Below are 11,670 nucleotides of genomic sequence, written 5' to 3'. Positions count from 1 at the left end.
GGCTGCTGGTGTCCCTCCTTCCCGCGCTCATCGGGCAAGGCCCCAAAGGATCATTACTACTATTTGCCCCCTTTTTTCCCTTTAGCTCGGGACTCGGTTCAGAGTTTCTTTCCCGGTGTTCCCACCGTGGCTCTAGACTTGCCCCTTCCAGTTACCCTGGGCGGCTGCATCTCTTGTCTGAATGGAGATGAAGTGGTAACGCGTGAGGACATCTTGTTCGCTTCCAGACTAATTTTGTTCACTTTTAAAGCGCTCTTTCCTTCCCCTTCTTGCTACTGTAAAAAGTTGCCTGTTTGATGGTTTCTTTCCCCTGGAAATTCGCTGATTGTGTTGATGTGCCTCGTGTTTTACCGCACTTTAAAGTCACCCTAAGGGTCTCTTTGGAGGGGGAAGGTTGCACGCTCTCCACTTTGTCACCGGACAGGTGCTAATGTGCTAAATAAACCACCTAAGAGTGGTATGAGTTACTCTGGAGTTGTTGCCAGGATACATACACTACTAGCATACACAAGATAAAGTCCCTGGGTTTAGAGTATCTGGATGATTCACTCCTGAAGGACAGTTGAAGGAAATAAAAGCAAACAGCCCACGTGGCTTCTGCGGGCAAAAACATTTCTGTGCTGCGCACCTCCTTATCTGCTGCAAATCTGTATCGGTTTGCTAGACGGCTTTTAAAAAAACTAGTTGTGCATCAGGATGCAGGAGAAAAAACAGTGCTTCAGAAAATTTTGGTCTAAGTTAGAAGAGAAAAATACATTTAAGTACAGATATTTCCATTGAATTTTGTCTTGCCTGGCTTATTTTATGGCATTGTGTTTAGAGGAGGTGGTTCTCCTGGGCTTGCTCTTGGATACAGATTAAGTTGAGCGTATGTTGGCTGGCACACCGGCGGTGGTTGTAAGGTGCGTGAAGACATTTATTTTGTTAAACTCAGTAAACACTTCTTTGTACCTTTTTCAGGTTCGCTGCTGTTGGAGTCGAAGATAAATCCAAACACTGCGTATCAAAAACAGCAGGCAAGTATTACTGCGAGGCTTTATCTTTTCTGATTGCTGGTGCCGAGGACTCAGTTTGTGCTCAAAATAATTGCGTTTTCCCAGAAAACAAAGAAGGTAGCGTGACGTGGAATTGTCCATAGCTTTCACAGAGGCGAAAAACTTGCTTAGACGCCTGTAGGTGCTATAAAACTACCCTCTAGAGATTAAAATGTGGGCCTCTTAAAGAGGGCTCCTTTTGGACCTCAGGCTTTGAAGAGAATACGTGCAGTTTAGGTAAACGATGGACTCGTTACAGGAGAAATTGTTAGAAACATTAACATGTGGCTCCTTTCTCTCATCCCAGGCTGCATGAAGTCATTGCTGAATTAGGAAAGCAGAACTTGGGCCCGCTCTGTTACAGCGTGTTCACTTCTTGAGTTCTTTTTCTGGAAATAAGATGAAGGAATTTGTCTTTCTAGGACTTCTTTCATTGTTGTTCTTAGTTTTTGTTTTAAGCCTTGAAAACTTCTGCTGTCCGCAGTGAAGTGACTGGCCGTGGTGACTGACTTGCACGGTTGTCTTTCCTAGGGGAAACCCTTCTGCAAAACAAGAAGTTAAACAGCCAGGAGCGGTGTTAATAGGTTGTTTTTCTGTAATCCACTCAAAATAGCTTTCTAAATCTTTTCTGCTTTTATTGCTTTTTCAGTTCTCTGCACTTGTTTTTGATCTCTCTGCCTACATTGTTCTCTTGGTTCTCACAGGGTTCTTTTCTGTCTGCTCCTTTGTTCTGCAGGAGATTGTTCCTTTTGTTCAGTGTTTTATACTGCTCTTCATCATTATGGTATCCACTAGTGTTTCACCACCAAAGAACAGTATTTTCTTCTTCCTAAATCATGAAGAGACGAATCTTTAAGGATTCTGTGTGTTTGGGTGACAAATTATGTTACGAGGATTGAGGACACAGACTTTGTCACCTCTTGAGCAGAGCTGGCTCGCTTCAGGTTACCTGGAGCGAGGTGGAGACTGGGGCCTCTGTTTTCTGTGGTTTCCACTCCTCGCTCGTGAGGTCTTGGTGGGTTTAGTCGGGTGGATGGCAGTCGTAGGCTTTCCTTGGGCCACGCTGAGACAGGAGGATGGTCTCCAGGGGTGAAAGTCAAGAGCCTTGAACTGCTTCCTGGGTAGCGGAGGAAACTAATAAATAATGAAACAGGAATGCAGGTTGTGTTGCTGTAAAGTTCTAAACTGCTTCCTTTTGCAGCCTGTTGTCTGGAACTTCCCACAGCTGATGATTTGAAAGCCTTCCTTACTGAGTCAGCAAAGTTTCAAGTAATTTAAGTAGCTCTTGTCACTTTTCTTCTGAAAGTCTCTTTGTAGGTTGTAGTTTTGAAGAACTCAGGCTGGGGTTTATTTTGGTTGGCTTTTATTAATGATTCTAATGCTTTCGTGTCCTTGTGGCTGAAAGGGCTTGCTGTTCCCTCTTCTGAAGAGTTTGGGGTTGGGTTTTTTCTTTTGAAGGGGAATAATGATTGCTGATTTCCAGAGACAAGTGCTAGGTGTGTTGAACCTCTGAAGTCATACAGCCTCGAGTTGACAGAGCTTTGTCCTCAAGTTTTATGTGCTTCCTTCTGTGTAGAGCAGCAGACCTTAGCGTAGCATTCCCATGCTCTCCTTGGTGTGTGAGATCTCAGTCTCATTGCGAAAACATGGTAGCACTCAAACGTGGGCGTCGCGGGAGCAGGCAGATCCTTCTTAAAACGGTGTAAAGCTTTAGCCAAAACCTGTTGGTTAACCAGAGTTGGAGAGGTGGGCTCTCCTCAGTGTCCCAGCTCGACTGTTGAAGCCTGAAGACCGTATGAGCTGCCTGGGGCAGATGCCTGCAGGTGAAGTGCAGGGGGAGAGCTCACTCTTCCACTTGCCAGAGTTCAACTGCAGATGTGATTGAGGTGCTGATCATGTTGCGTTTGGGGAAAGCTGTTTGAGGGAAAGGAATCGTGCCCTGCCTACACCCCATCTTTGTATGAATTGCTTGAATGGACTCAGAGGATACTTGCTGTTTAAAGTGTGGTTCACGTAACAGCGTTCTGTGAAAAAAGAAATCGAGCTGGTGTGTAGTTGCTGTGTATCAATCTGTGTTCCCCGTTCTGTCCAGGCATTAGGCACACTGGAATCATGACCTCTTTGTCAAGAGAAATAGGACGTGGGTTGGACGCAGGTGCCAGGCTGCTCAGCGTACAACATAAAAGAATCTCCAATTGCAAGTATGCAACAAACGTGAGAGCCTGAAGAGCTTTTGGGACGCAGGCTTTGGGAGTTACACACCACCACTGGACACCCCACGTTGGCCAAAGGGCAGCGGCAGACATGTTCTGGAGGCTTTAGCAGGAGCAGTTTAAACAGTTGTTACCACACCCACTTGTTGTTCCACCCTCTGCTTGAGGTTACTGTTCCCTGGCAAGACTGGCAGGGAGCGTGTCTGCAGTGAGAAGTCAGACGGATGCCTTTGCCTGCTCTATTCCTTCAGCACAGTTACCAGGGTGGTAATTTTCACGTGCGTGGCTCTAACCTTAAGCTGCTCCAGAAGCCCCCGCAGTGAACACTACCTCCTGATGTTAGCTCGTTCCCCCTGCATGTGCTGGCATTGGGGGCAGTGCAGGAACAGGGAGAGGCAGAGCAGCAGATGCTGTGCACACCAGTACCACTACTGAGGAGGGGTTTGAGCTACTCTCTGAGCTTATGTTGTTGTTCTGAATTACTCTCCTCTTTTGTTTGTCTTTATATGGTGTTGGAGTGAGTGAAGGAGCATTGCTGCTGCTCGTCTCTCAGAGCAGCGTGGTGGGTGCTAATCTGAGCTGGCTGGAGCGGTGGTCTCTCACAGCAGCTAGGCCTGGAAGATGCCTGTCTGTGGTCTTTGTGGGTTGTCTTGGGTCATGCAGGAAGCGTACACCAGATGAGTAGATTTTATAGAGGTATGGGAGGTTTATTTTCTGAGGAAACTCTTTCAGAAGTGTTTTTGGAGAAACTTTCTGAACTTGGTCTTTGTGTGGGCGATACAGACTGGAAGGAGTACCGCTCAGTAACTGGTGAATTCTCACTCAGAATTTCTGAGTGCAGTTTTGAGGGGTGCCTGCAGGCATTTCAGTTGCTGCACTGTATCTCTTGCCTGAATCCTTCTGGGCTACAAATAGGACTTCTTCATGGCTGTGCCCTTTTTTGTTCAGTGAGGCACCTTAGTCTCGGCTTACCTGGAAGCCTGTTGGGTTTGAGTGTCGGGGCATCAGTACTTTCACAGAACCTTTCAAAAGAAACATTTTGAGTTCTGTAACAGCCATAAAATTGTACTTAAGAATTCTTATTTTTTTATCAATCTCTAAAAGAGGACCAGATCAGAGAGCCAATCAGACCTTTCTGTTGACAATTACTGTTACCTCCTTGAAGCCCAGCTGAACTGCTCACTCTGAAACGGCACCCGGGAAACAGAGGTTCTGCTGGCCGTGAGCTGGAGGTGAGGGCGGATGGTTGTTGGTGAAAACTGTCCGCTGTATGAAGCTGCACCGTGTGAGTTGGAGCGCAAAAGCAGGAGATGACCTGTTATTATTTGGGATTGTAGGACAGAGGTCAGGTGTAATTCAGGACACTGCAGTATAAGCAAACACCCCATGAACAGCATTACAGCCATAGGGAGTGCAGGGAGCACAGCTCTTCCTGGAAGAGGAAAACTTTGTTTCTTTAAAGGAACTTGTACGAATTAGAAAGAAAACAAACATTTGAGCTTGTGCGAATGCTGTTGTTTTCAGTGTGGCCTGTGGTGATGTTTTGGGAGAAGGAAGCTGATCTGCTGAGATTTCTCTCCCAAACTGTTGGTCCCTTCACATCTTCCAGTGGAAATACACAGGCCAGGGAGCACTCCTCAGTAAGGCCAGAGCTCTGCGTTTACTGTTTAAACATCTAAACTAACCCGGTTTTGATGGAAAACAGTTGACTAATGTTGGCTGACTGTAGGTTTAAGAGCAGTAGTGATCCCTTGGTATTAATTAGGTTTGTATCCCTCTGTCTTTGGTGAATCCGTGAAGGATGGTGACCAGATAGTTGTGTGGTACTGCGCCATGGACTGGCCTTTCAGCAGAGCAGATGCCTTACAGATAGTCATCACTCAGCTACAAAGGGAGCCAAGAAGTACTGTGGGGTAAAGATGTGAGGGCACAATGACAGTGCCCTGTTCTTGTTGCCCCTGAAGTTTCCCAGCGTACCTGTAAGCCAGTCAGAGATCTGTTTGGGTTTGGTTGCTAGGCTTAAAGGTTTCTCTTTGAATATTTTGTTTACAGTAAAAGTGATGTGTGAGGTAAAGACTGACAATCCTTGATAAGTTGTGTGAAAAATATTGACCTTTGTGAATGTGGGAGGTGAATTACCTTATTGACTGTTAAGCAAGGGCTTGCTGATGTTCAAAGTCAACAAACTGAGCAGAATGTTGCTCCGTTTTGCTGGAGCTTATCAAATGTACTGCAGAGTCAGAGAGCACAGCCGGTTTGAACATCTTCACAGGAAGATGAGTTTCCCGTAGGATGCTGAAGTGTATCTTTGAATGTCCAGACACAGGTTACAGTCTTTAAAGCACAGCAGCAGTGCCCTAACCAAAAACCTTGTTAGTCTCTGTGAAAATTCTAGTGATCTTCCAGACACACCGTGCACAGATTGAATTGAGGGAGGCAGTAGAAAAAAGGAAGGGAAAAGCACTTGTTCACATGAAAATATCTCTTGACAAGGTGTTTGTAACTTGCACAAGAGCTTGGGAGTTTGATGTTATTCAGGCTATATGTCTTTTAATTCAGAAAATAGTATTTTAACATTAGTTAGGCATTATTTCTCACGTTGCTAAGGCTATGTTATACCCCTTATGAGGAGGAAGCACTGTTATATTGGATTTTTTTTCTACTTTGTTAACTATGAAAAGACTTAAATTGTTATATTGCAGGTTTTCTTAATCTCCTACAATGTGTGCATTCCCTTTTCCAGACTGCTGGCTCAGAAGTGCGATGCAGAAAAATGCCATTATAAGTGTTTTGGGTATGCAAAAAAAGTATATTTAAAGATGTAAATGTAAGGTAGTGGTCGTAAAATAGCAAAAAGAAAGGTGATGTCCCTTATGGCAGAACAGGTCATTTCATACTTAGTGTCTTACGTTCTTTTTTTTGACAAGTGTAGCTGTAATTAAAGTTATTTCTTTTTTAGACACATGATGTAACAGAATGAAGATTAATATGCAGACCTGTTTCAGAAACGATTATTGTTTTGGTTTTGTCTTAACCAGGACACCCTGATTGTTTGGTCAGAGGCAGAAAACTATGATTTGGCACTGAGTTTTCAAGAAAAAGCTGGCTGTGATGAAATTTGGGAAAAAATTTGCCAGGTACGGTTAACTTTAAATATTCTCTTTCTTCCAGATGCTTTAGTGTCTTCATGTGTTTGTGCTGTGATTTTTAAAACTACTTGTAAAATAAGCAGATATTTGTCATTATTTTCTGCGGCTCGGCCATATCTGAAATGCTATTGCCGAAAGGAATGAATCCCAGTAACTGCAAACCTGTGTGTCTAATACATAGTCCAGGTTTTAAACTGGGGTTGAGCTGATGACCAGTCTGAGAGGCAGGTCGTCATGTGGGTCAGAAAATGTAAACCTTAGAGCCTTATGCTCTTCCATCAGACTCCAGAATGCTCCTTGCTTTGTCCTTTGAGCCTTTGCAAGGGCGTTCGCCACAGGAGGTTGAGAATTTTGGAGCTGGGTCAGTGGGGGCAATGAACAGTGCAGGAGGTATGACAAGGCTGGGGAGAGGAGTTAGAGGGGAGACAATGTGGAAGCAAAGCACAGAGCGGGACACAATTGCTCACCTCTTCAGTTTTGCTATCAGTGACATTTTCCTCCTTTGTTCTTGATCTCTGTTACGTTTCACTTGACATTGGAAGAGCTGTGGGCTCTTACTGGGAGTTTAAGGCTTCGTACCCTTCTGGCTGAGGCACTGGAAGAAGGTTTTGTTACGCCCTTCTTTTCTTCATATTTTTATATAAAAATTTGTGTTTATCACCAAAGTGCTTCAGGCTCTTGACTGCCCCCATGCTGTTAGGGTTCAGTTCAGTTTGGTTTGATATTCTGACAAATGCACTGTTGAGGATAATGGTGGTGAGAGCAGGGGCAGCAGACCTACTCCTCTGCACAGCTAGACGTTTTCCAGGTAACTGAAGGCGTAGAAGCGCTTACACGTGTTAGTTCAGTTACTGCCTTGATTATTTTTGTGTGTGCTTTGGGATGAGACAGTCATGGAACGCGCTCTCTTCTCAGGTGCAAGGTAAGGATCCTTCAGTGGAAGTCACGCAGGACCTGATTGAGTCAGAAGAGGAACACATAGAAGAAATGCCTGAAACCAGTCCTTTGATCGACCTTCCTACTTGTGAACTCAACAAACTTGAAGAGATTGCTGACCTCGTTACCTCTGTTCTCTCCTCCCCCATCCGTAGAGAAAAGCTAGCGCTGGCCTTGGAGAACGAAGGCTATATTAAAAAACTACTACAGCTTTTCCAAGTCTGCGAGAATTTAGAGAACACCGAAGGCTTACATCATTTGTATGAAATTATCAGAGGAATTTTGTTTCTCAACAAAGCAACTCTGTTTGAGGTGATGTTTTCCGATGAGTGTATTATGGATGTGGTTGGATGCCTTGAGTATGACCCTTCTTTGGCTCAGCCAAAACGGCACAGGGAGTTCTTGACCAAAACAGCAAAGTTTAAGGAGGTTATTCCTATAACAGACTCTGAACTCAGGCAAAAAATCCACCAGACTTACAGGGTACAGTATATTCAGGACATCATCTTGCCGACACCATCTGTTTTTGAAGAGAATTTTCTTTCTACCCTCACTTCCTTTATTTTCTTCAACAAAGTTGAGATTGTCAGTATGTTGCAGGTAAGCGGTTTTAATACGGTACCGATGGATTCTGTATAGATGCCTCTAGCTGTGCTTTGGAAATTGATGACAGCTCTTGAACACTGCGGAAGGTAATCCTGCACGCTTTCATCTGCATCCCGAATGCTTCCCTGTATTTCTGATACCCTTTCTTTTGTGTCTTGAAAAGGTGAGTATACCAGTATTTTTTAATGGGCTGTAAACAGGTAAAGCTGCTTCTCCTTGACTCATCAGCAACATCCACATTTTGTGTAGGTATTTAGGGAACAAGCAACTTTTTGTACTGTATATCAGGGACTTCTTCGTAACAAATTCCAAATCTGTGATTCAAAAGAGTTTGTTCAGAACTGTGCCTGTTACACTACTATTATTGTGTGGTACGAATGTCAAATGTTCATGTTGTAGTATGAAGTAAGTAATTTCTTGGGTTTTTTCTTCATACTGATATCCCAGAGTAATAATTAAAACATAATCAACATGGTGCCATATCAAAAAACTTCCTGCCTTGCTTTGCAGTCAGAAGCAGGCTTAAAAATAGTTGGGTGTGACAACCAGGCTGGACCATGGCAGGAGCCTTGGTGAAGAGCTGTGTGGGAACTTCATGGCGTTTGGAGTATTTTCAGTTCATACTTTGTCTTGCAAACTAATGGCGAGCAGCGTGGGATTGTTCTGTTTCTGACCCGTGTCCTCAGAACTCTGGTGCTGATGTGTAGAATAGAACATCACAGTCCTGTCAGTTCCGGGTGTGGACAGTCTGTGAAACAGGGAGGGATATCGAGGAGAAGAGGAGGGTAGTTAGAACTGTGGCAAGAGAGCGGCACTGGGCAAATAACGTACCGTCAGGAATATTTCTGAAGAACACAATAGAAAACCGGGGGGAAAAAACCCACTAAAGAATTGCAGAGAATTGCGTGAATAAGCTTTTGGGTTTCTTTCTTTTTTATGGGCAAATAGCAGAAAGGAGCGAGAAAGTAAATCTCACTTGCAAAATTAATGACTTTGTATTAAATAAAGATCTCCCTTTTTATTTTTTTGCACATTACTTTTCTATAACTAAAGACAAATTCAGTGTCATTCTCCTGAGGCCCCAGTCTCATTTAGGGATTTTTAACTCTGTAAAGTTCTTTATTTTTCATTTAGGCTTTACTGAACTGAGTATTAATTGTGCATTAACAGAAAACTATGCTTCCCTGGTACCTCTAGTACTCTGTGAAGAAAGTCCTGAAATCCTCTGGCAGTTGTTTGCTAACTCTGTCACTGCCGTCCTCGCCATAGCAGAGAGTGTACGTAGCACGCAGGTTTGCCTGTTGTTTTACAGACTGCAGCTGAGACACGCATCGTCCTTTACAAATAACGTTGGTACTCGCATCGTTTGAGCTGCCTTGAGAATGACAGACTAAGAAGGCGGCACACGTGGGAGGGATGTTAGTGAGGAAGATTACACAGCAGCGTGGACCTCAGGTTCAGGACTGTTTTCACAGTCCCCTGGTGTAAATCTGCTGTTTGTTGTGGCCCAAGAACTCTAAAGCTTCTTTGGGGCTGACAAACACATGAGAAGTCTCGTTGCCCTCAATAGACCGGCAAGGCTCCCTCGGAGAGTGCAGATTATAGGAGGAGCAGATTGCCTTTGCTAGGGCAGCAAAGCTCCTTTCTACGTGCCGTGAAGCAGCAGATCCCAGCACTGCTGGTGGTGCAGGGCAGCCCCGTGGGAAGCTGAGTGGGCGCGGAAAGCAAGCCTAGATCCCTCCTGCACTCTAGGACAGCAGGGCCACGCTGCACGGCAGCCGCAGACGAGCCAGAGATCTTCCTGCTGCCAAGTGTGCTCTGGTGGGGATTTTTTAGCCTGTCTGTTGATTGTGGTACAGGTATTTTTTTTAACAGGCTTAATTAAGCTGTTAAAGGCAGCAAAGCTTAGAACAAACTGCCAAGTCTGTGTATGTCGCCTTCTCTCTGATGCGGGTTCCAGGTATCACTTGTTTGTAAAGTGCTTCTTTCCCCACGTCTTCACAGTTTCAGCAAAAAAACGGTGAGGCTTTGGCTGGCATCCCTGTACCTGTAAGAGCTGTGTGTCGGCCTAGCCTGAGGAAGCACGCAGCAGCGCAGGGGAGGGAGCACGCTCTGCGTTACGCAGTGCGATGTTTATATCCGTTTATTGGAATGCTGCTGTTCCGTGAGTGTTTGTTCAGGGCGTGAATCGAGTTCGTGGAGTTGAACCAGTGCAGTGACGCGTAATCTTGTAACGCTGCCGTGTAATGGTACTGTTTGCTTTAAGGTTTATTTAAAAGGTAGCAGAGACGTTTGCCTTGAGAGAATGCCAACGCTGTTTTCCATGTGAAGGGGTGCAGAGAAATCAACGTACAGAGAGGGCAGGAAATGCCCAAACAGTTGCGAGATGATGATGTTCACCCTGGTTTTCGGGTACCGCTTGAGTATTAAGTAATGGTGTAACTGAAATGGTGAATAAGGAGTGAAATGTTGTCCTGTATGTACTTTAAAAGAAGAGTCTTCTGGTATAACTGAATGTGGAGAGCAAATAATGCTCAAAACAGATTGGAAAAGCTGCACTTCGGCAAGCGGGGGAGCCTGTTTTACCAGGTCAGGTCAACGGAGACATGGCTGCGGCCAACCCTTGCCGAGGTGGACTGAAAAAACGTTCGCAGGGCCACAGGTCTCAAAGAGAGTAATTGATACCCATGCAACACACCCTGTGCCGGGCGGCAGGTGCACCGACAGCGGGAGGTGTGGCAGAGCAGGGAAGGAAGCGACATGTTCTTCAGAGACCAGTTGTTGGAAAGCTTCACGTATGGTCTGGTCTCCTGGATCTGCTTCTCCTGTGCAGAATGAGCACGGAAACAGTTCACTGGGAACGAGCCTCCTGGGGGTGCACTCTCAGATTTTCCTTTTCCAGGATATTTAATGGAGGTGTGGAGAAAAGGGATGATAAAACCCCTTATCTACCGAATCTACTAACACGTGGATTTTTGTTTGTAGTTAAGCATCTTAGTTAAGATTAAATTTAGTTTGACTTTCTACGGTGTGGGATCCAGTAAAGCTCAATGCTTTAACTCGTAAGAGGCATTGTGTAAGTCGTATCCTTCTTGTGTGTCACGCAGGAAGACGAGAAATTTTTGTCTGAAGTTTTTGCACAATTAACAGATGAAGCTACAGACGATGACAAACGATGTGAATTGGTGAGTCAGTGCTCTGGGTAGTTCTTGGAGAGCTTTAAACAACAGGGATGAAATAGAAATACTGAAACCGCGCTGCTAGTTCTGCAGTCCTGTGACTGAGCATTACCAGTAGTCCCTTAATATATATGCACACACACACACACATATATATATATAAAGCCAAATATTTATTCTTGAATATGTTTATCAGCTTAAATTGCCTGCTTAAAATCTTGCATCCAGCAAGGGAAGCATCTCTGACCTTCCCACAAGAGGCTCACCAGACAGGAGTGTAAATCCTTCCTGTGCTAGGTGCTATAAAGTACCTACACGGTGACTATTTCTCTGTGAGGCAAATTTCAACTCTTACAGTTTTTGGAGTTTTTAAATTGTTTGTTTGTTCAGTTTTTCTATTTTCTTCTGCTTTCCTTTGTTGTTGTTGAAGGTTGGAGGAGAGAGAACTAGACTAGGAAGACACATAGGAGCCATACCCGAACTCTGATACAGACTGTAACAGTTTCCTACTTTCAGAGAGTTTTTTGAATCAAATACACCTTAAATCATTTTT

The 11,670-nt window shown here is 44.5% G+C and overlaps 1 protein-coding gene across 1 annotated transcript in view; it reads left to right on the top strand.

The window, feature by feature from the left end:
* Positions 1-960: 960 nt before the first annotated feature.
* Positions 961-11,670, top strand: part of SMEK2 (SMEK homolog 2, suppressor of mek1 (Dictyostelium)) — a gene marked incomplete at its 5' end in the record, with an annotated part of 18,044 nt that continues 7,334 nt past the window's right edge. The window contains 4 exons of the mRNA XM_010144693.1: positions 961-1,016; positions 6,286-6,384; positions 7,312-7,932; positions 11,046-11,123. Coding sequence (XP_010142995.1) covers positions 961-1,016; positions 6,286-6,384; positions 7,312-7,932; positions 11,046-11,123 — 854 coding nt within the window. The remainder of the gene's footprint in view (positions 1,017-6,285; positions 6,385-7,311; positions 7,933-11,045; positions 11,124-11,670) is intronic.

Source organism: Buceros rhinoceros, unplaced genomic scaffold (genome assembly GCF_000710305.1).
Source record: "Buceros rhinoceros silvestris isolate BGI_N320 unplaced genomic scaffold, ASM71030v1 scaffold18931, whole genome shotgun sequence".
Lineage (NCBI taxonomy): Eukaryota > Metazoa > Chordata > Aves > Bucerotiformes > Bucerotidae > Buceros > Buceros rhinoceros.
The sequence above is the reverse complement of the archived record's forward strand: the minus strand, read 5'-3'. Positions and strand labels throughout refer to the sequence as shown.